The 23049-nt window shown below is 41.2% G+C and overlaps 1 protein-coding gene across 1 annotated transcript in view; it reads left to right on the top strand.

The window, feature by feature from the left end:
- Positions 1–15640, top strand: part of RIMS2 (regulating synaptic membrane exocytosis 2) — a 615364-nt gene extending 599724 nt beyond the window's left edge. Inside the window, 5 exon segments of the mRNA XM_032591921.1 lie at positions 7070–7211; positions 11994–12106; positions 12673–12774; positions 14811–14950; positions 15378–15640. Coding sequence (XP_032447812.1) covers positions 7070–7211; positions 11994–12106; positions 12673–12774; positions 14811–14950; positions 15378–15596 — 716 coding nt within the window. The 3' untranslated portion in view covers positions 15597–15640.
- Positions 15641–23049: the final 7409 nt, after the last annotated feature.

Genomic DNA, 23049 nt, shown 5'->3' with positions numbered 1-23049 from the left:
TGCCTGTTGCTATTTGCTTCCACATAGAAGAGGGGGGACATGGTGACTCTCGCTTCAGCTGTTGAAGCTTCTGCCCTGAAGTTACAAGGGCCAGTTTTGCCCACATCTCACTGGGCTCAGCAAGTCACATGACCACACTTAACTTCAGAGGTGGGGGGGGAAAGGTGAATATATTCAAACAGACCTAATGTCTATCGTAATTGTGACTCCTGTTTGTCGCTCACTGTATTGTAGCTATTGACTCCACAACTGTCGTGATAGTTACGACAAAGCTGTTGGAACAAACGGATTTGTGGCAAACTGTGAAGCAATCTTAGAAATCAACTGCTACTTTCTGTTAATTTCTATTATTTTGATTGTTGATGCAGATCCTGGTTTAGCTCAGAAGAAATGATCAGATATTTGTGCCTGTTTTGTTCAGATTTTCAGAGGTTTGAATTGCATGTATTATAGTAAGAAGCCCTGACAAACATAAGTACACAGCTTTTATATGCAATTATAGTACTACTCATGAGTATCCCAGAATTGGAAGTCCTGCAGGTCAAACAGGTAAATAAATCTACCTCCTTCATGTCTTGATATATAATCTGCAGATAGGAAGTTATGTCCACAGGGGCCACCATAGAGGTGGGAGGGAGTGCTGGAGTTAATTCTTAAACTTGAAAGTTGGAGGAGTTGGAGGGGTTAGGTGGAATAAAGTTCCATTTGAAAATCTTCTACTAAAGGGAAACTAGCCGCTCTGGACCTCCGTTTTCTTATCGCTACAATAAAGGGGTACATAAACCACAAAGGTACACTGGATTCCTGAGACAGCTTCTGAAATTCTATGAATCAATAATTTTAGAAATTCTGATTTTTAATGCATTTTAATATTCTCTAAATGTGATGCAAATGACTTCCCTAAATTATACTCACTCTGGGAAATGGTAATGTTTAATAAAATGCAAAATCAGTGCCTTATTAACTCAACGCACATAAATTGTGGCCAAAACTAAAATTAAAGTCAGCTTTTAGAATCTACCAACCTCTCCCACCTGTTTCCGTAAATCGTTTCCCACATTGTCAGGAGAATCCTGACTCTACAGTAACCCTGCCTGCAAACAGGAGACGAGACCTTCCAAGGGCTGGGAAGCAGGAATGGGTTCTGTGGACACAAGATTTGGAAAGAAGCCCCCATAACACTAAGTTCGGCGTTTCATTTTGAGCCTCATCTGGGGGCTTAGGAAAGTTTCCAAATCAGTAGCAGGGGGGACCTTTAGTCACTCAAAGAGTTTTCAGATATTATTAGGGAAAACTGACCCTTTGTTGTTTATTTAATCAAGTGGCTTTCTTTGAATACACAGGGTGCCAAGTGAATGAGTCATCAGACTAAGCAGAACAGAATAACAAGGACACCTCCTGTGTTCGGCTTTCTGCCTGTGATGTTTGGCAATTCAAGAACTTGATTTTTACCTGCAGGCATCTTCTGCAAATGCACTATGGTTCAAAATACCTACCAGAGTGGTTTTAAGGGCTCTACCCCAATATAATCTGGGCCTTAGTCCTATAGTTTGCTATCTGAGTTGTTTTTTTTTTTTTTTTAATGTTTATTTATTTTTGAGACAGAGAGAGAGCATGAACGGGGGAGGGTCAGAGAGAGAGGAAGACACAGAATCCGAGGCAGGCTCCAGGCTCTGAGCTGTCAGCACAGAGCCAGACGCGGGGCTTGAACTCCCGGACCGTGAGATCATGACCTGAGCCGAAGTCGGATGCTTAACTGACTGAGCCACCCAGGCGCCCCTACTATCTGAGTATTTTTAAACATCCAAACATAGGTACATATCTTATATGTATATATGTATATGTATGTAATGTGTATATACACACACACGTATGTATACCTTTAAAAACATTTTTTAGAGTTCGAGCCCCGCGTCAGGCTCTGGGCTGATGGCTCAGAGCCTGGAGCCTGTTTCCGATTCTGTGTCTCCCTCTCTCTCTGCCCCTCCCCCGTTCATGCTCTGTCTCTCTCTGTCCCAAAAATAAATAAACGTTGAAAAAAAAAATTAAAAAAAAAAAAAATAAATAAAAACATTTTTTAATCATGGCTGTTGAGTTCCTATGCATAATTTCAGTTGGTCCACTCCTATGGTCACAATAGGTAATTTTTATAGAGCTTGCCAGTTAGAAGAAAATGTATCTAAAAAATCACCTATTGCTGCCTAACAGTTTTCACAAATTTAACAGCTTAACACAACACTCATGTATTAGTTAATTAGTTAATTCATTAATTAAGTAGTTCATTTGTCAGTTCATTAGTTCTGTAAGCCACACATCTGGGATGACATGGCTGGGTTTTCTGCTTAGGATATCACATGGCTGGGGCGCCTGGGTGGCTCAATCGGTTAGGCGGCCGACTTCGGCTCAGGTCATGATCTCGCGGTCCATGAGTTCGAGCCCCGCGTCGGGCTCTGTGCTGACAGCTCAGAGTCTGGAGCCTGCTTCAGATTCTGTGTCTCCCTCTCTCTGACCCTCCCCCATTCATGCTCTGTCTCTCTCTGTCTCAAAAATAAATAAACGTTAACAAAAATTTTTTTTAAAAAAGGATATCACATGGCTGAAGTCAGGTGTTGGCTGTGCTGAGTTATTGTCTGGAGGCTCTGGGGGAAAACTGCTTTCGGAGACATTCAAGTTGTTGGCCAAATCCAGTTCCTTGCAGTTGTAGGCCGAGGTCTCGGTGTTCTTGCTGCCTCACAGCAGCTAGAGGCTGCTCACAGGTTCTTTCCACACGATCCCCTCCATCTTGAACCAAAAAGGTGCACTGAATCCTTTGTGTTTCAGATCTCTCGCTGACTCTTCTGGAATTAGCCAAAGAAAGCACTCTGCTTTTAAAAAGGTTCATGTGGGTGTGTTAGGCCCACTCAGATAATTTCCCTATCTTTTTTTTTTTTAATTCTTTTTAATGTTTATTTATTTTTGAGAGAGACAGAGACAGAGTGTGAACTGTCTGGGGAGGGGCAGAGAGAAGAGGGAGACACAGAATCAGAAGCAGGCTCCAGGCTCCGAACTGTCAGCACAGAGCCCGACGCAGGGCTCAAACTCACAGGCCACGAGATCATGACCTGAGCGGAAGTCACATGCTTAACCAACTGAGCCACTCAGGCGCCCCTAATCTCCTTATCTTTAGATCAACTGATTAGTAACCTTAATTACATCTGCAAAGTCCATTTTGCTGTATAAAGTAACATAATCATGGGTCCATCTTAGAGTTCTGGCTACTACACTGACTTCATGTAGACACCAAATCCTCTGTTATCCAGATTCAGTTTGTAGGTTGGCTGACATGACAAAGCTTTTGGAGCATTAAATGTGAATCACCATGATCAATCGTATTTAGGCTAAATTACTTTTATTGTGAATGTGATGCAGAGGATTTGTAATACTGAAAAATACATTTACTTTTTAAATAAGTCTATTGTGTATCAGACATAAAGAGCTATTATAAATGCTCAGTGTATTGCATAGAATTCTTTGATTCCATCAGATGACAATAAGTCGCATTATCTCCTTAATGTATGCTGTTAATCATGGTCTTGGTCATAGACTAATGACACAAACTCATAGACTTTATAGCTAAAAGAGAGCAGAAATAATCTGTCACCCCCTGCCCCCATTCCTTGCCATTTTCATAAATGAGGAACCAGAGACTCAGGGAATATGACTCAGACAAAACCACAGAGTCAGCTAGTTAGTGGTAGAGATTGGCCTAGAAAACATGTTTTCTGATTCCCTACCTGGTAGTCGTAGTAACGACAGTACCATTAATTGAAGATTTTCCGTGTATCAAGCACTTTCCTAAGCACTTTAAATATGTTATTTTTCTTATTTTCACAAAAATCCTATGAGGTAGGCATTATTGTCTCTGCCATTAGACAGGTTGAGAAAACTGAGTCAGAGGGAGTAAGTAACTCGCTCGATGTCACCCAGCTTGTATGTGGTTAGGTGGGGGTTCAAAGAGAACCAGTCTGACCCCAGGGCCTGACCCCTTGAGCGTGCCCCACTCTTTCCACCTCACCAGCTGCTTCTAACAGGGTCTTCCGTGCAGGCTACCCATTGGCTGTATTCTGATAATAAATCCGCAAAAAGCAGAGAATCAGGAGTCAGGGAACTGTGTATAAACTTTAGTTCTGTCACCTTGTGTAAGCTGCCAGGGCCCATGGACGCTGTGTCTGTAAAATGGGGACTGTTAGAGTTGTTCTACAGAGAATGCAGGTAAAAAGCAGTCTGTAAACATGAGGATTACACTCTCATTGTATTGTTCTTTGACAAATGGTCACTGGTCCTCATCAACCTGTAATAGCAGGTTTTCAAGTTACTCTTATTGTGGTGGAGACCGATATCAAAAGGCTGTGTGTCCTGTAGGAATCTCATTTCCTTTGAAAGTCGTGTTCCTGTACATATCCTCGTTCCACGTTTCCAGCTTCACTGAAGGGGTACGTCTCACTTGGAGGTGATATATCTTACAGATGCCACACGGGGAGGCCAGGATCCTAGCCCTTGGCTGGGCTCTTGAACAACAGCCTGGCACCTTCCATGACTCCAGTTCACCCTTGGACAGAATTGTATGACTTTTAGGTGTAGCCATTTGGGGATCATTGTCAAATGGTCATAAATATTAAATGTATGAGTACCAAGAGTCTCTTCCTCATCCCTACTCTTTTTTAAAAAAACATTTTCCCTTTTTTGTGGATATGTGCATTTTTGCTCTACTATTTGAAAGCAAGTTTCAGACAGTAGAACATTTCAGGTCTAAATACTTCCTCATATATCTATAATGATAAGGAAATTTTTATAATACATGCCATTATTATTAGGAAAATTAACTATTTTCCTGTCCTGTCTAATATCCAATTCATGTTCAGATTTTCCCTATTTGTCCTTAAATTGCTTTTAGAATGTTGCTTTTAGTATTTCTTGTTTTATTTTTTCCCAAAAAGAAGTCAAAATATATTCATAGCATTTAATGGTTATATCTCTGTGATATTTTAAAATCTGGACCAATTCCCTGACCTTGTTAGTTTGTTTATTTTGATGATGTTAACTTTTTTTTCCCCCACGATATTAACTTTTTAAAGAGACTAAGCCAATTCTCTTGAACAAAACCCCATGTTCTGGGTTTGCCTAATTTTTTTTTTATTGTATCATTTATCTTTTACTCTATCCTTTGTGTTTTTGAAAGCTATAAATTGGTTCCAAAGACCTGATTAGAAACAGATTGTGTATTTTTGTCTGGAATAACTCGATAGGTGGTACGAGGTACTAGGTATGTTATATCAGGAGGTACATTATGATTGTCCCACTATGAGCGCTACTGAGTTTGATCACTTAATTAGGATGGTGATACGTGTCTGGTTTCCCAGTTTTAAAGAACGTGTTTACCTTTAACAATGAGAACTAAACTATGAAATGATTTTGGGTGGGGGCGCTAATGCGAATATCCTTTCATCTAATGCTGTTAGCATCCATTGATGTGCTTTATCTGAATCATTTATTGCTTTGGAGGTTGCAAATTGGTCATGTAACATTTTTATCAGTCCTTTTATATTTATTAACTAACATGTCTCTGTAAAGAAGAGACTTCCCTCATCAGTAAGAAGGGATGCTTTAGAATGTCTTATAGTTCATATCAGTACAACATGTTTACCATCGATTTTCTAAAATATCAGCCTTGGATTACGGAACTGAGTTGTAGATCGGTCATAGTTGATATGTGATATAAACTTTTTAGAGCATTTTGATTTACATTAAGATTGAAAGTGGAGAATAGATGAAGTTGAAAGCAGTGTTTCAAAATGATGAGCAAATATTCTAAGAGGCATGGTGAGAGAAATTTCAAGAAGTTACAGTCAATATCAGCAAATGTTTATCGATCTAAAATGAAATTATGAATAGAGGCGCTAAAAGAGCTTATCGTCCCCCAAAATCTAATGGTATGCATGGTCAGTGTAGATATATATTTAGTCCCGACAAGAAATAAATTAATACAAATAGTTTGGACCGTCACCCTGTTGCCCCACCTTTAGTAATCTCTCTACTACACATTCCTACCACTGCTCTTCAATATACTTTGGTTATTTGTGCCATCTCTTAACTGCCCGTGGTCATTCCTTTCTTCATGCCTTTGTCCATGCCCTTCCCTTGGCCCCAAACACTTCCTTCTTGCCTCTTAGGTCCCAGTGTGCCCGTCTCTCAAGCCCAGCTAAAATCCCACTCTGTCTGTGAAGCTCCTTCCTCCCTGACCTCTCCAAATCACTAGCACACTCTGTCACATCTGTGGTCCCTGACTCAGTTTCCTGTTTGGTCTTCCAATTGGCCGCTCTAAGTAAGTCTCATATTCAAGCTGTTGAAGATGCCTGAGGACATGACTACCCATGACTCCAAATTAGAAAGCTCTTTTCACCTGGTATTGCCGGGGGGGGGGGGGGGTGTGTTCCCTTTGAGAGTCTCTGAAAGTTACCAACAGATGGGAAACTATATCAGAGAGGCTGTCTCCCTTATTTGGCTTTCTTTGCCCTCTAATATCGATCACTCTACAAAATCAGGTTTTTGTATGAAAGTGAAGGCTGGAATTGAGGTTAACCCATGACCTATTCTTTGGAAATAAAGTCAAGCCCTAATCTCTTCACTGTGATCAAAAGAAAGGAAAGGGGAAAAAAAAAAAAAAAAAAAGACAGGTATAACTCAACCTTGCCTTTAAATACTACGGATGAAAACAAAGCTTATTTTGTTTTCCTTAGGTTGAAACTTTATGTTCCTCTTGTTACCGATTTGAACACTGCTTTAGACGGAAACAAAACAACAGTATTTTTTTAGTGGCAGTATTTTGTGCTTCTTGAAGACTTTAGAATATCTTCATCCCACTCAACCAGACACTGTTTCAAATACCTTTTCTCTCTGTCTCCTTAATGAGAGCACTTTGTGTTTTACGCAGTTCTTTCCACCTGAGGACCTTCACCACGTTGGCTGCTTATGATTTGCTACCAGATGGTGGTGGCACAACTGTCATGCCTCTTGTCTTCTGTCTGTGCAGAAGCCGGCGGTAAAAAGCTCCGGAGCACCGTCCAGCGAAGTACAGAGACGGGCCTGGCTGTGGAAATGAGGAACTGGATGACTCGGCAGGCGAGCCGAGAATCTACGGACGGCAGCATGAACAGCTATAGCTCGGAAGGAAAGTGAGTGAGCCCAGCGTGACGCGCGTCTCTTCCGTGCCTTTGCCTGAGACCATCTTCTGTCTCACTCTCTGCCCTTTCCCAGAAACTAACTCACACACTCCACAGCGCCACTTTCACGTTCCCTGGCTGATTTGCTGTGAGGAGGACTTCTTTTTTGCTCACCTGCCACTGAGAAATGTGACCTATGTGGCTTTTTATATCAAAGGAGATAGGTTTGGGGACAAAGTGTCTTGCTTTAACAGCGAGACGCTAAAATGTGACTGTCACAACACAGGCCCATGAAAGTTTGCCCTCGCTTGACATAATATGGAGAAGGAATAAGACAGAATAAGCCCTCGTGCCACACCACATGAGCAATGCTAATTTTTAAAATCTTGGCTCTTACTACTAAAAATTATAGAACGCCGGATACATACTTAGTTCCACGAAGTAACAAGCAGTTCAGACCGATGTAATGCCACAAAGTAAGCTGGTGAGCCTCTCCTTTATGTAGTTAGCATATAGCTTTTCCTTGAATCAGCTGTATCTGAGATATTTTTAAAGCATTTGTCAAGATTGTGTAGCCCTGTCACCGACAAATTGATGATAATTAGCAACTGCGGATCCAGAGATGGGTATGTTAAAGGACACCACTAGAGGAAGGTGGCATTTGCTGACTCCACTCTGTCATCACCACGGAGCATCAGATGTTCAGACAACATGTGTGTAGCCAGTTCACAGACATGTTACCATAGGAGCCGCTGGCCGATTATCGATGATATGCCACAGGGACCGTTTGTGTAGCAAGATCATATAAAATACAAGAGATGTGTATGGTCTCCATACCTTTTTAAATAAGGTTATATGGGATACTTATAGAAACATCAAAATATTTGGATTAACTGTATTGGGAATTAAGGCTGGCAGCAGAAATAGATTTGGTATTCATCAAGGAAGTCTTAGATGGAGAATGAAGTGGAAAATGTGCATTGAGCTCTCATCATTGCAGAGTGCTGTGGTAGATACTGTTAGGGACACAAAAATATCCAGACTGGGGCCTCTGGAGCCCCAGCTGTTTATATAATATTGGAAAAATGGGATGAATACTCATAAACTCAATAAATATTTTCATGCCTTCCAGTGCTCTAGGCACTGTGCTGAGTAAGGGATAGAATTCATACAAGGGAGCCAAAATCAGTTAGTCGTTAAGACCATGGGCTTTAGAACCACCTAGGCTTAAGTTCTCATCTGTTTCTTGGTACTGTAGAAACTTGGGCAAGTTTTTCTCAGTTTCGTTTGAATTACCTGAGCTTAACAAGTATTCATTAAGTGCTTACAATATTCCAGACATGGTTCTAGGTGCTGGAGATACAGAATAAAATAAAACGAAAAACAAACCCTACCCTCACCAGATTTACAGTCAATAGATAAGATGCACAAAAAATAAGCAAAGTTGTTAATATATATATATATATATATGGAAAATTAGTACAGTATATAGTTGATTAGATAGTGTAAGTGCTAAGGAGAAGAAGGAAAGGAAGAGAGACGATAGAGGGTAAGCGTAGGTTTTTTGTAAGGTAGACAGGGAAAAGGACATATTTGAGTAAAGATTTGAAGAATATGGACATTTGAGGGAAGAACATTCCAGGCTGAAGCAGTGCTGAGGCCCTGAGGCAGCATTCGCCTGGCATCAGCAGTGGGAAGGACAGCGCGGCAGACTAAGGGCAGGAGTAGTAACAGACTAGGAATTAAGACAGCGGGGGCAGGGTGGACAGCTCAGATGGTCTTTATATATCATTGTGAGGACTTTGCTCTTACCCTGAGAGGGATTAGAAACCAGTAGAGGATTTGAGCAGAGTCCTGACATCATCTGACTTTCATTTTAACAGATCACTCTGATTGCCATGGCGGTGGAAAGTAAATTTGGCCACAGAGAGATCATTCTGAAGGCTGTTCAGTAACACCAACGATAGAAAATAATGGCTTAGACCACAGTGGTATCATTAGTGAGGACAGATTCTGGATGTATTTTGACAGTAGAGCCAATAAGAGTTAATTGATATATTTGATGTAAGTGATGAGAGAAAGGGGGTGTATTCGTTTGCTAGGGCTGCCCTAACAAAATACCAAAGATTGGATAATTTAAACAACACAAATTCATTTTCTTATAGTTCTGGAGGCTAGAAGTCCAAGGTCAAGGTGTTATCAGGTTTGGTTTCTCCTCTCTCCTTGACTTGCAGATGGCCTCCTCCTCAGCATGTGCTTACATGGTATTTCTTCTATGCATGCATACCCCTGATGTTTCTTCCTATTATTCTTCTCCTTCTTTTTAATGTTTTTATTTATTTACTTATTTGGAGAGAGAGAGTGAGTCCAGGCAGGGGAAGAACAGAGAGAGAGGGAGAGAGAGAATCCTAAGCAGGCTTTGTACTGTCAGCACAAAGCTTGATGTGGGGCTCGAACCCACGAACCACGAGATCCTGACCTGAGCCACGATCAAGAGTCAGACGTTTAACCTGCTGAGTGCCCCTGATGTCTCTTCTTATAAGGAGTTGACTCTATCGCTATCTTCAACTTCTTTTTTCTTGTTCTCTCTTGAAACTCTATTCAGTTTTTCCTTGCTCTCTTGCTTGCTTTATTTTTCTCCATTCTACTTCTTCTTACAAGGATACCAGCCATGTTAGATTAGGGCCCTGCCCTCATGACCTCATTTAACCTTAATTACCTCTTTAAGGGCCCAGTCTCCAACTATGTCTTACTGAGGGTTAAGGCTTCAACATATGCATTGGTTGGGGGTGGGGGGTGGGGGGGCACAGCTCAGTCCGTAACAAAGAGGAAAGACTTACCTCAAGCTGGGCAATTGAAAGAATGAACTTGCTATTTAAGATGAGTATTCCCTAAGGGGTGCCTGGGTGGCTCAGTCCGTTAAGCTTCAGGCTTCAGCTCAGGGAATGATTTCATGGTTTATGAGTTCAAGCCCCATATCAGGCTTTCTGCTGTCAGTCTGTCAGTGCAGAGCCTGCTTCACATCTTCTGTCCCCCTCTCTGTCTGCCCCTCCCCAGCTCACACATGTATGTGCTCTCTCTCTCTCTCTCAAAAACAAATAAAAACATTAAAAAAATAAGAGATGAGAATCTTCTGAGAAGAACAGAATTTGGCTTTTTGTTTGGGACAAGTTAAGTATCAGTTGTCTATTAGACATCCAAGCAGATCTGTAGACAGCGCAGATCAAATGCAGGTCTGTGGTCCAAGCTGGGGATGTCAATCTAGGCCATATCAGCATAGATGGCATTTAAAACCATGAAACTTCATGAGATTACCAAGGAGATTGGGGCATGCAGAAAAAAATAAGTCAAAGGATCGAGCTCCCAATATTTCATGGTAGGACCAGTGAAGGAGACTGAAGCAGAGTGGCCAAAGGGGAAAATCAGAGGACTAGAGGATCTGGGAAGCAAAGTGGACAAAATGTTTCAAGGAAGAGGGAGGGCTTGATTGTGCCAGATGCCGCTAATGTGTTACATAGACGAGTACTAACAATTGGGCTTACCACTGTGGCCCTTAGGTCACCTTGGTCAGAGAGATTTTGGTAGAGTGGAGAAAAATAAAGCAAGCAAGAGAGCAAGGAAAAACTGAATAGAGTTTCAAGAAAGAACAAGAAAAAAGAAATTGAAGATAGCGATAGAGTCAACTCCCCCAAGGAGTTTTGAGTAGAGAAATGGGGTGGTAGGTAGCAACAGAAGAAGTGGAGTGAGGAAAGGGATTTTTTGAGAGAGAGAGAGAGAGAGAGAGAGAGAGAGAGAGAAAGCATGAGTGAGTGAGGGGCAGAGGGAGAAAGAGAGAGAGAGAGTGGAGTGCAGAGCATAGAGTGGGACTCGAACTCATCTGAAGTGGGACTTGAGCTCACGTGATGTGGGGCCCGAACTCACAAACCATGAGATCATGACCTGAGCTGAAGTTGGATGCTTAACCGACTGAGCCACCCAAGTGCCCCTTTTTTTCTTTCTCTTTTTCTTTTTCTCTTTTTCTTCTTCTTCTTCTTCTTCTTCTTCTTCTTCTTCTTCTTCTTCTTCTTTTTGAAAGGGATTTTTTTTTTTTTAAGGTAGAAGATTTTTTTTTTTTTAAGGTGGAAGAATAACAGTATGTTCGTGTACTGATGGGAATGATCTGGACGTTTCATCTATAAAACAGGTTAGATATTAAAATCGATCTCCTGGGGCGCCTGGGTGGCGCAGTCGGTTAAGCGTCCGACTTCAGCCAGGTCACGATCTTGCGGTCCGGGAGTTCGAGCCCCGCGTCAGGCTCTGGGCTGATGGCTCGGGGCCTGGAGCCTGTTTCCGATTCTGTGTCTCCCTCTCTCTCTGCCCCTCCCCCGTTCATGCTCTGTCTCTCTCTGTCCCAAAAATAAATAAAAAAAAAAAAAAAAAACGTTGAAAAAAAAATTTTAAATCGATCTCCTAGTAGCTAAGAGGATTCAATACAACAGTGCCTGTTGTGGAGTAAGTGCTCAGCAGCAGCAGGTACTCGGTGTTACTGCTAGAAATCACAGTCCATGTCCTCCAGACAAGGAAAAGAAAGACACACAGCAGCCTGCAATCCAGTGTGACAGGTGCTTCTGGTGACACACATGGGCTGCTACAGAAGAAGAAAGGAAGAGCCATGGGAGGTGGATCTGGGTGTTGGGATCCAATTAATATAAGTAGGAAAATAGCGGCAGTAACAGAAGGGGGCAAGAGGGAAACCCGAGCTGCCTGAGAGTAAATGGGTTGAGGGTTTAATCTCATGTGTTCTTTTGCTTTTAGTCTGATCTTCCCTGGCGTCCGCTTGGCCTCCGATAGCCAATTCAGTGATTTTCTGGATGGCCTTGGCCCTGCCCAGCTAGTGGGGCGTCAGACTCTGGCTACACCTGCAATGGGTAAGAATTTCTGTCTTGTGATTTTATTGATTCTCTTCTGGATTATTGAAAATTACATTCTCTGATTTCATAGAGTCTCGAACAGTATTGTCAATAGGAATAAGTATTTTTATTTTACCAATAAAAAATTTTAACCAATTTTTCCACTTCATTTAAATATGCTTTTTAAAGTAAGATAACATCGGGGCACCTGAGTGGCTCAGTCAGTTAAGCGTCCAACTTCGGCTCAGGTCATGATCTCACAGTTCGTGAGTTTGAGCCCGCGTTGGGCTCTGGGCTGACAGCTCAGAGCCTGGAACCCGCTTCAGTTTCTGTGTCTCCATCTGTCTGCACCTCCGCTGCTTGCCCTCTGTCTCTCACATTGTCTCAAAAATAAATAAACATTAAAAAATAGAAAATAAAAAAAACAAAGTAAGATATCATTGATAAATTTTTAAATATAGTTGAATTTTGGAAACTATATGGGAAATGACGGAATGATCTAAAACCAAGGTCTTTGGACACAAGCATTTTCTTACTGCATTTGTACACTAAGGCCTGTCTGTTTCTTCCTCATATGCCCTTAGGTGACATTCAGGTAGGAATGATGGACAAAAAGGGACAATTGGAGGTGGAAATCATTCGGGCTCGTGGCCTTGTTGTAAAACCAGGTTCCAAGACACTGCCAGGTAATAAAAGAAGACATGCTTCTATTATTTGCAATCCATTACTTTTCAATTCAGAGACTTTGTTTTTGATTAGATGCTGAAAACCTGGTTTTCAGATAATTAAGGATACTAATAATAAGGGAGTCTGTTATCTGTACTAGTCTGTGTGTTGATCCTAAGTGAGCATTCAGTTAGAGTGGTCTGGTAGGGCTAATATAAGTTGTTAAATAAGTACATATGTAGTAGAAACCATTGCAAAATAAAAACTACCACACTTAGATAATTTATTTTGTACAACATGTACATAAGAAGTTCTTTTTCTGATTAGCTGATATTTTGTGTTATTCTTTACTTTCTCTGGAGCTTCAAAATTCTCCTTAGGAATTCTTAAAGTCCTGAAATTAGAGTAAAAACAGATACAGGTTGCCAAAGTAGCAAAAGCTTTTGTATATAGGACATTCTAATTAGAAAACTTCTACTTTCTGTATTGTACAAAGAAAGAGAGGCACCATTGTCAGTTTTTATTGTGCCGTCACGTATTTCATACTGAAATGTCATCATCTAGGGTGCTTGGGGCCGTGAAAAATGACACAGACTCCAGATACATCGTGCACAGATGTACAGAACGTGAGATCTATTATGTAGAACAATTAGTAAAGATTCTGAAACTTGGTTTCTCACCTCAGCACCTCCACTGATTGAACTGTAATTTTGAATTTATTGACTTTCCTTCCTATCCTTCCAGAAATTCTAAATTATAATGTGTATTACCTATTGTACAACCTTGCAGGAGCGATTAAGTCAATTGGGTTTATAAAAGTCTTGGAACTAGTCAACCCACCCTGCTATAAAGAATATCATAATTTGTATGTGCATGAAAATACTTTTATTTTTTTATTTTTTATTTTTTATAATTTTTAAAAAATTTTTTAAATGTTTATTTTTGACAGAGAGAGACAGAGACAGAGAGAATGAGCAGGGGAGGGGCAGAGAGAGAGACAGACAGACAGACAGACAGAATCTGAAGCAGGCTCCAGGCTCTGAGCTGTCAGCACAGAGTCTGATGTGGGGCTCAAATTCACAGACTGTGAGATCATGACCTGAGCCGAAGTCGGACGCTCAACCTACTGAGCCACCCAGGCGCCCCTGAAAATGCTTTTATGAAGAGTCAGACACATCTCAAGCCATGGAATTCATAATTAGTTGACTCTTCCCAGCTAATGTGAACATATTACATCAAGGCCCACCGCTATCTTGTACCCACACCACCATCAATAAATAAATCTTTTGGGGCATCTGGGTGGCTCGGTCGGTTGTGTCAGACTTCGGCTCAGGTCATGATCTTATGGTCCGTGAGTTCAGCCCCGCGTCGGGCTCTGTGCTGACAGCTCAGAGCCTGGTGCCTGCTTCAGATTCTGTGTGTGTCTCTCTCTCTGCCCCTCCCCTGTTCATGCTCTGTCTCTCTCTGTCGAAAATAAACAAACATTAACCAAAAAATAAAAACAAACAAAGAAACCCCTTGGAATAATAAATAAATGGTTTTTATTTATAAAATTTATATTATATTATTATATAAACTATAGTGTTTCTATTATAATTTATTTCTAAAACAATATGTAGCTTCTAGCACATTTAGTTAGATTTAAGTCCTGACAGATGAAAGACTGAACAAGACGTCTCTCCTGAATATTGTTAGGGACTAGAAGCAGTTCACCTTATTTAATACAGTGTTTAAATCTATGTAACCACTTGATGGTATAATAGTAACAACTCAGAGTAGCCTCTGAGTTAATATTGCCTAAAACTACTTGAATGGCAGTTTTATAATAAATAAATAAATAAATAAATAAATAAATAAATAAATACATAAACACACACACACACACACACACCTATTCTTTGTCTAATGATTTTGACACAGTGTGGAAAGACTGGTGACTTTTGATTGCTGGCTCTTTCAGCCTAGAATTAAGCTGTTGTAGATGTCACTTGCAAGTTGAGTATTTCATAACCATGGCTCATCGCTTAACTCTCCCCTCTATGTTTTCTTTCTCAAGCACCATACGTAAAGGTGTATCTGTTAGATAATGGAGTCTGCATAGCCAAAAAGAAAACAAAGGTGGCAAGAAAAACGCTGGAACCCCTTTACCAGCAGCTATTATCTTTTGAAGAAAGTCCCCAAGGGAAGGTTTTACAGGTATTTACTGAATTGTTTATCCCCTACATAAGAAAGTATTTTCATGGAGTCAAACCTTGCACCCCCATATCTTCTTATTGCATTCTTTTCGGTTGCCCACACTCGAAATTCTTGGAAGCGTCCCAACAGTGGCTGGTGCTATAAAGCCACAGATGCTGTTGTTTCTTTCACAGTGAACTAGAGACTTGCAAAGCCCCATCATACACAGACTCCGATCTCCCTGGACTGCTTATGACCGTAACACTCGAGTACACTTGTCCTCATGTACCTTTGGGTTCTAGTAGTTAAAAACAACTATCCCAGCAATTAAAATACAACTCTTTAACTTAACGTTTGATATCCGCACATTAACTCAATGTATTTTAGTTTACGAGTTTTCACGTACATAATTATACTGACATTACTCTCCTTTGTATTTTGCCAACAGATCATTGTCTGGGGAGATTATGGCCGCATGGATCACAAATCCTTTATGGGAGTGGCCCAGATACTTTTAGATGAACTGGAGCTATCCAATATGGTGATTGGATGGTTCAAACTTTTCCCTCCTTCCTCCCTAGTAGATCCAACCTTGGCCCCTCTGACAAGAAGAGCTTCCCAATCATCTCTGGAAAGTTCAACCGGACCTTCTTACTCTCGTTCATAGCAGCTGTAAAACTGTTGTCATAGCAACCAGCGTTACAAAAAAAATAAAAAAAATCACAGGTCGCAAACCCTGGTAACACTGCATGCTTAATGTTGTGTCTTCTGAGCCTGTTTCTAGGGATACAAAGCGATCCTGTGTTCTCAGAGGAAGTTGCACACATTGTGCCCTAAAGATGGCCCTCAGGTGAAAGAGCAGTTATGAAGAACTATCAGGTTTGGAGTTCAATAACACTCGAGTTTTGGTCCAATCTGAAGCCATGGATTAATCTCAAAGAATCAGTCAGTTTCATGCAACAAAAGCCCTTTTCAATGGCACCTTTATATTTTTATCGTTCCTTTTTCTTCATTTCTCTGACCCCAAAGCCCTGTTACGCCACAGAAACGGAGCTATACAGTCATTAAGCCATGTTACAGGTCAAGGAGTGAAGTCCTAGGAAGCATCAGGTGAAAAGCAAGAGACCAAAGAAGTGGTCCGGGACAGACGTCAGCCCTCCTCTGGAGTGTGACCAGCAGCGGCCAGTCCTGCGTGAACAGTGGCAGACTCAGAGCTCCGGCGGGCACGCCATTCACTAATGCCACGATGTGTTGGACTCTGAAAAACAAAATTCTGTGGCTACACTGTACTGAATGAAATTAAACTTTTTTTGCATGGACACAGATTAGCTGAATACTTAAATTATTTTCTTGGGGCTGCAACTTGCAAAAAAAAAAAAAAAAAGAATAAAAATCAGCCATTTTCAACAATTTATATTATTTTTAAAAGTAAATTTCACTATTGCATGGTTTTAAAAAGGGGAGAGAACGCAACGGGGTGGTACAAAGAGACACCATGTTTATTCTTTAAACTGATCATAGTCTGTGTTTTGGCAGACATTACAAATGAGAATACTTTCTAGAAGATACTTAAAATTCTCTTTATGTGACAAATAAGCATAATATATTCAATTTATTTCCATGTTAAATATACAAATCTTATGAAGTTCAATATGTGCAAATTGTTCGCATCTTTCTTCCTCTTCTCTGTCTTACTTTTCCTCTTCGCTCTTTTAATCTTTTGTTTTCTTTCTCCCTACCAGAGTGATTATGCTAAAAGATTACAAGTTTTTGACCTGATACTCCTTACACCCCATGTTTGATTCAGAGCTATAGATGCTTCTGAATTTATGAATTTCTCAAGGGGGGGAAAAAAAAACTAAGAGCTTTCTTTATTTCAAGCATGTTGAAAAGGATTTTGCAACATGACTTGGGAGTACATTAAAGTAAGTCAGCATGTATTTGATAAAGAAGATATTTGAACTTTTGCAATTTATTGTACAGTGCATGGTACTTTTATTTTCACCTTCAAAGTTCAGTTTACAGGAAAACCCTACAATCATGTGGCCATTGTAATGTCTAATAAATTTGTTTTTAGCACCAGCATTATTCATACAGGGGTTAAAGTATTATTTCTAGAAGGTCTTAGGTTTTGTTTTTGAATTAATTAAAGCAATTTCTTTAGCCAATTTCCATTTACTATGTGAATAGAAACACTGCTAAAAATTTGGAGCCTGAAACACAGGGCTGTTTATTAATTCATTTTTCTGTAGTAAAATACAATTTTTCACAAATTATATTTCTAAAGAAATATAGTAAACATAAATATGCAACAAATAATTTTAAAGCTCCAATTTTTAGGTGACTCAAAGAAAGTCAATCTGCCTATTAATAGTTCTTTCATGCCATCACCAAAAGTCTACACCACAAATCCCCTAAGGTCAAACCCCTGCCTTTGGTTTTACAGACAGTTATTACCATTGGGTGGTGCTGCAAGGTCGAATTTCTCTTAAGTTTCCCTATTGAGAGGAGAAGTCACTGGTTAAGGTTAACAAACCACCCACACTTTCTGTTTCTTTATGTACACTTTGATAATGCATTCTTACAGGTCGATTTTAATTTCTTACAGCAACTTTTGAAATCCACATACATACCAGTTAAGGCCATGCACAAAAATTGCTTTCTTCTTTTTTTTTTTTTTTTTTTTTGTCCTTTCTAAATTCCATGCTGACCATTAAAAACTATCATGCTTGATATGGTGCAAAAGTTAAAATGAGTATCACTAAAAATGCCTTCTCTTTATGTGGTGCAATATGAAATACACCGAGACTGTGTCTTGACATTCTGAGATCTACGATGGACCCAGGTAAAGTTGTTAAAAGAACGAATAAAACTTTATGGAAATAATTTAGACACTTGTGTACCAGCAGCAATTGATTTAATAGACCTATAGTGTCTATACTCTCCCGTAGAATAAACGTTTACCATTTTCCTGATACTAAGATGCAGTCACATAATCTTTTGTGCATATTCCTATATAAATTATTTCTAATTTTAATAAGAAGGACATGACTGTATGGGATATTTGTACATACTTGTCATTATGCAGTATTTATTTAAAAGTTGGTGTATTTTTTTTTTTTTTTTTTTTTAATTTTCACATGTCTGCACCTCGACTTGTGGTTTAGTCATGTAAATAGCACTATTCCAGTGACCATTGCTGCCCTGTACATAGTATGTTTTCAAAGTAAAGGGAATTCCAGTTGGGAAAAAAAAAAAAAAGGGCAGATTAGTCCTGTAATGAACACCAACTAATGTAAATCAAATTCATTCTGGTGATGGTATTTAACACTTTAAATAAAACATTTTCTTTACAGACGTTGTATGCACGGCTTTCTCTGGCTTCCCTTCTCCCCATCCCCAAGCGTGGTGCAGCTTTCCCTGAACTCATGCATCATTTCAAGACAACAAAATAATTTTATTTTCCTTCTCCGTGCCAAAAACAGATTGCTTGTCTTAGCAAATAGCCCTCAGTAGAGCATGTTTCCAAAGAGCCAAAGGATTTCTGCTCACATCATTAAAAAGTTGCTGCTTTAAAAAAAACAAACAAAACATTGTTATTCTATGGTGGGGGAAAGGTGGTTGTTCCAGACTGAAGTGCTTTCTGGTTAAATGACTCAGCAGCTCAGAGTCTGTGAGTAAACTGAGATTTCTGAGTCAGCGTCACCTCCACGGATGGCAGAGTCCTGAAGAATCACAAGAGGCCATCTGCCATTCCTTGGGTGAAGGTGAGAAGAGTGACAGGGCTTTACCCAGCTGTGTCAGTTCAGCTTTGTGGGGGTGAGGGGGGTGGTGCATTTTCAGCAGGGGAGACGCGGGTGGTAACGGGACATGTAACAACCTGTCCAGAGACTGGCTTCTATGGTGTGGCTTTGGAGGCGAGGGTTTCTGCGAATCCTCCCAGGGCAGTTCCTTAAACTGGAAGAAAAAAACCCCAGCAGAGTTCTCTCGGAAAGCCCCCCACCCTGCCACCCAGCTCTAAATTTAAAAGCTGGCTTAATTAGTTAAAAATTCAAACCTAGTTTTCTCTCCATTCTTGGAAATAGCCATCTCTTCCCTTTCCAAGGACTCCATTCGAGCTCAGTCCCCCATGCCTATCCCAGGTTATTTGTCATTACTCAATGTCCACCTCCTAGTCTAAAGAGCTATTTCCTTGCTACTCACATACTCCTATTATACCAACCCCCTTGCCTTTCTTGCATGCCCTCTCTTGAAAAGCCCTTCTGCTTTCTCAGAAATGATCCATGCTAGCCCCTCCCTACAGCTCAACTCCCTGCTCAGGACTGAGCTCCTCTTTAGCGGTTCTGACTAAACCCGAACAACGTGGCTGCCATTGACGTCAGCACCTTCACTTTCCCGGGAATATGTGATCAAAGCTCCACAGTCCGCAATAAAGGACATGGTGGTCACGCTTGTAGGGGCTGAGAGAGGAATGGTCAAGCAATCACCAAAGCTGTCCGCCTGTATTGACTTAGTCCCAGAGTGTAAGTGACTGACTTCCATATTACAAACCAGTTTGGGTTTTTTTTCTGGTTCCTGGTTCTGCCGCTCGCTTAATGTTCAGCCTTGACCATGTCATTTATATTCTCTGAGTCTCACTACCCCAAACTGCAAAATGACAATAGTAAAACTACCAGCTCATTGGGTCATCATAGGGATTGAATAAAATGATGTATATGGAACACGGCACCATGAGTGGTATAAAGTAAGTGTTCCCAAATGCTATTATGAGTATAAGTAATTGATCAGAATACCATTTCACTCTTTGCTGGTCTCACTGAAGGTACAAGTCCTCTTAAGAAAACAAATTGTTTTGGGGCACCTGGGTGGCTCAGTCAGTTGAGCGTCTGACTTCGGCTCCGGTCATGATCTCACGGTTCATGGGTTTGAGCCCCGCGTCAGGCTCTGTGCGGACCGCTCAGAGCCTGGAGTCTGCTTCGGATTCCATGTGTCTCCCTCTCTCTCTCTACTCCTCCCCCACTCATGCTCTGTCTCTTTCCCTCTCTATCTCAAAAATAAATAAACATTAAAAAAAATAGTTTTCTCTGGACATTCAGGGCCAAACTGAGGGATCACCTGCTGGATTGGGGGGTAGCTCTGCTGAGCTCCTTGCAGACCACGTCTGATCTTCCCTGAAGAAGAAATGTACCCCCAGTGCATTCAGCTACCATCAGGGTTACATAAAAGACCCCAGCGAGAAATCTCAGGCAGCAAGGCAGCTCAGGGCCTTGTCAGAAGGTACAGCTAGGCAAACAGAGTTAGGCAGACATCCAAAAGACAGGACCTTAAAAATACCCTGGGAGAGTTCACTGGCTGGCTCTCTGTCCTGGAGAGTCAGTGATGGGACAGGAAGTCCCAGCCCCTGGAAGATAACATGGGAGCAGGGTGACCTCAGAATCCTCATAGATCCTTGGGTTCCTTATCGTACAGCCTCTTTGGTTGTTTCCTAGGCAAGAAATAGGTCAGACTTTTCTCTGCTTTTCACCTGCAGGGTCTGGGCTCCCCTCTGTCATGGGTCTGGCTGGGCTGCTGGGGACAACAGACTTTTGGGGTGGCCACCCAAGATCAATGAGGGCCCCCACAGACTACATTGGGTGATATGCTGGGGTACCCAAACCCTGACTGCTGATGACTTGGGCCCTATCTGAGAGTAATGAACAGCATGTGTTAGGCAAGGGCAAGAAACTATGTGTTAGGGAGTCGTGAGCCTTCCTTAGCACATTTCAAGCTCTTGCTGGGGAAACTTTGGAAATTGTGAGAAAAAGTATGCATTGCCTAGTTCATTCTTGATTTATTATAGCCAAGAACTTTGTGGGCTAACAGGCAAAACCAACAACAACAACAACAACAACAAAAAAAAAACAAAATCAATGCCTCGGTGGTAAGGGTGAGCAGCAGGATAGGGGGTGGACTCATCCTAAATATTCTGAGTTCTGATGAGTGCTGGGCACTCAAAGTTGACAGTCTAGTCAACCTCAAGGTACAAACTTAGTGCCTGAAGACTTACGGAAATAATGCCAGACTCACAAAACCAAAATTCTAGTTCTTTGGGCTTTCTCAGAAGAAGTGACAGGGTACAGCAGGGCCTCGAGTCTTAAAATTATCTGAGAGACAGGCACTTCAGATACCCAGGAATCATTTCTCTTCCAAATGGACTGGTCCTCCATCTCTAGATACTAACAGGCCCATCTTTTCTGTCTTCTATCTTTTCTATTGTCACAATAAATCATCTTTCTAGTCTCAGGTGTAAATACTGTGACCCTTCACTCCAAGCTGAACCTCAAACCCTATCACGCATTTTTCATGGTATGGAAGAGGAAATGGGCGTGGGAAGGGAAAGAGGGAAAGAAGAGTATAGAAAAGGAGGGGACCGAGAGAGAAAAACGCCCCAAAACAATTTAGCCCTTAACTAGCTGTGGTCTGTTTTCCCTGTCTGGAATGTAGTTCGTTTTCTGACACCTAGCTGGAGCGGGGCAGGTGAATGGGTGAATGTGAATGAGCACCAGAGACAAAATGGAAACAGAAATAAACACTTGGAGGCTTCCTTTAATGATATAGTTACATCCAGAGTCTTCCTGGGGAGCTGAGTACACCTTGAATGTGAAGGAGAAAGGTCGTGGCTTTTAAGAGGACACTCAGGAGACAGCCACCCTTCTGGGCAGGAGTTCAGTTTGAGGGACACAAACCGCACACACAGAGAGCAGGACCACAACGGCACCATGATGGAAAGGTCTCCCTCTTGGAACACAATAAGCAGCAGCGGGAGCACCTTGCAGTCGCTGCAAGAGGTCTGTTATCCTTCCTCTCTGCCTGTAGTATCGGATTATCAGAGCACTAGTCTGCCCAGCCAGAGGTCTTTTTCCTATCTGCGGGCTGGGCAGTTTATCAGCTGGATTTCAAACACAGCATTGTGCACTTATGGAACAGGTTCTCGGGACAGGGAACAGAGTAGGGCTCAGGGGTCCGAGGAATGTGAAGACAGGTCCCAGCAAGGAGCAGTGCCCGTGGGAGACTGCCGATTGCAAGAACTTTTCAGGTCCCGGTATCCCAGGGCTCAAACACTACCCATTGCCACCTGCTCTTGTCTCCACTGTATAGCTGGTCTTCTTAATAATGACAACCCCAAAGAATACACTGCAGGGCAGTATAGTCTCTATATTTTATTTTTTAAATATGGTTTTTTATATATATATATATTTTTAAAAATTCTGTTCCTGCACTAATAACGCCATGTTGAATAAGACCTCATCCCAGACTGCAAAAGGACCTCTCTGAATATGACCAAAGTGTATTCTTCTGTACCTAAAATATGTCTGTTGCTAGATAAGATATGCACTCGACAGGAACAAAGAGGAAGATGTGGTTAATTTTCTTCAGAAAGTTTGCCTGAAGGAAGTGAGCTTTTCTGTTTATTGTTGACTTACTGTGTGTCAGTTTACTCATCTGCCACAAAGGCAAGTAATGGCCACTTCAAAAGGCTGTTGGGAGTTAAAATGACAAAAGAAATGACCACTTCCAACACAGCCCGGGATACAATAAGTACGCAACCAAAGTTATTTCTTGTATTAACCAGGAACTGCGTTCAGCACAGGATAACAGAGTCTCTAGTGAAAGTAGCTTATTTTTTCTTCAAGGTTGCTTCCTGGTTAGAAGATGGTAGCTGTGGCTCCTGCCATCACGTCTACATTCTAGGACAGAAAAAAGAGGAAGAAGGAATAGCGAAGGGCACCAGTCAGGTGGGGAAAGGAAACAGCTTGAACGCTTGTCAAGAAGTTCTGCCCAAGACTTCAAGGCTTGGGGAGGCAGGGAATGCTCAATATTTAACCCTTAGGTATTGTGGTAGCTGTAGGATTTTTGTAGATGCTCTACCATGTTGAGAAAGTTCCCTTTTAGTCTCAATTTGCTGAGAGTTTTTGTCACGAAGGGCTGGTAAATTTTGTCAAATGCCTTTTCTCCTTCTACTGAGATGTTTGTATTGTTTTTCACCCACACACTGTTACTATATGAATTACCCTGATTGATTTTCCAATGGTAAGCCCTTTAAAAATTTGGAAGGAAACCCAACTTGATCGTGATGTATT

This window comes from Lynx canadensis, chromosome F2 (genome assembly GCF_007474595.2).
Source record: "Lynx canadensis isolate LIC74 chromosome F2, mLynCan4.pri.v2, whole genome shotgun sequence".
NCBI lineage: Eukaryota > Metazoa > Chordata > Mammalia > Carnivora > Felidae > Lynx > Lynx canadensis.
Note: the sequence above shows the minus strand (reverse complement) of the source record. Positions and strands in the feature narration are given on the sequence as shown.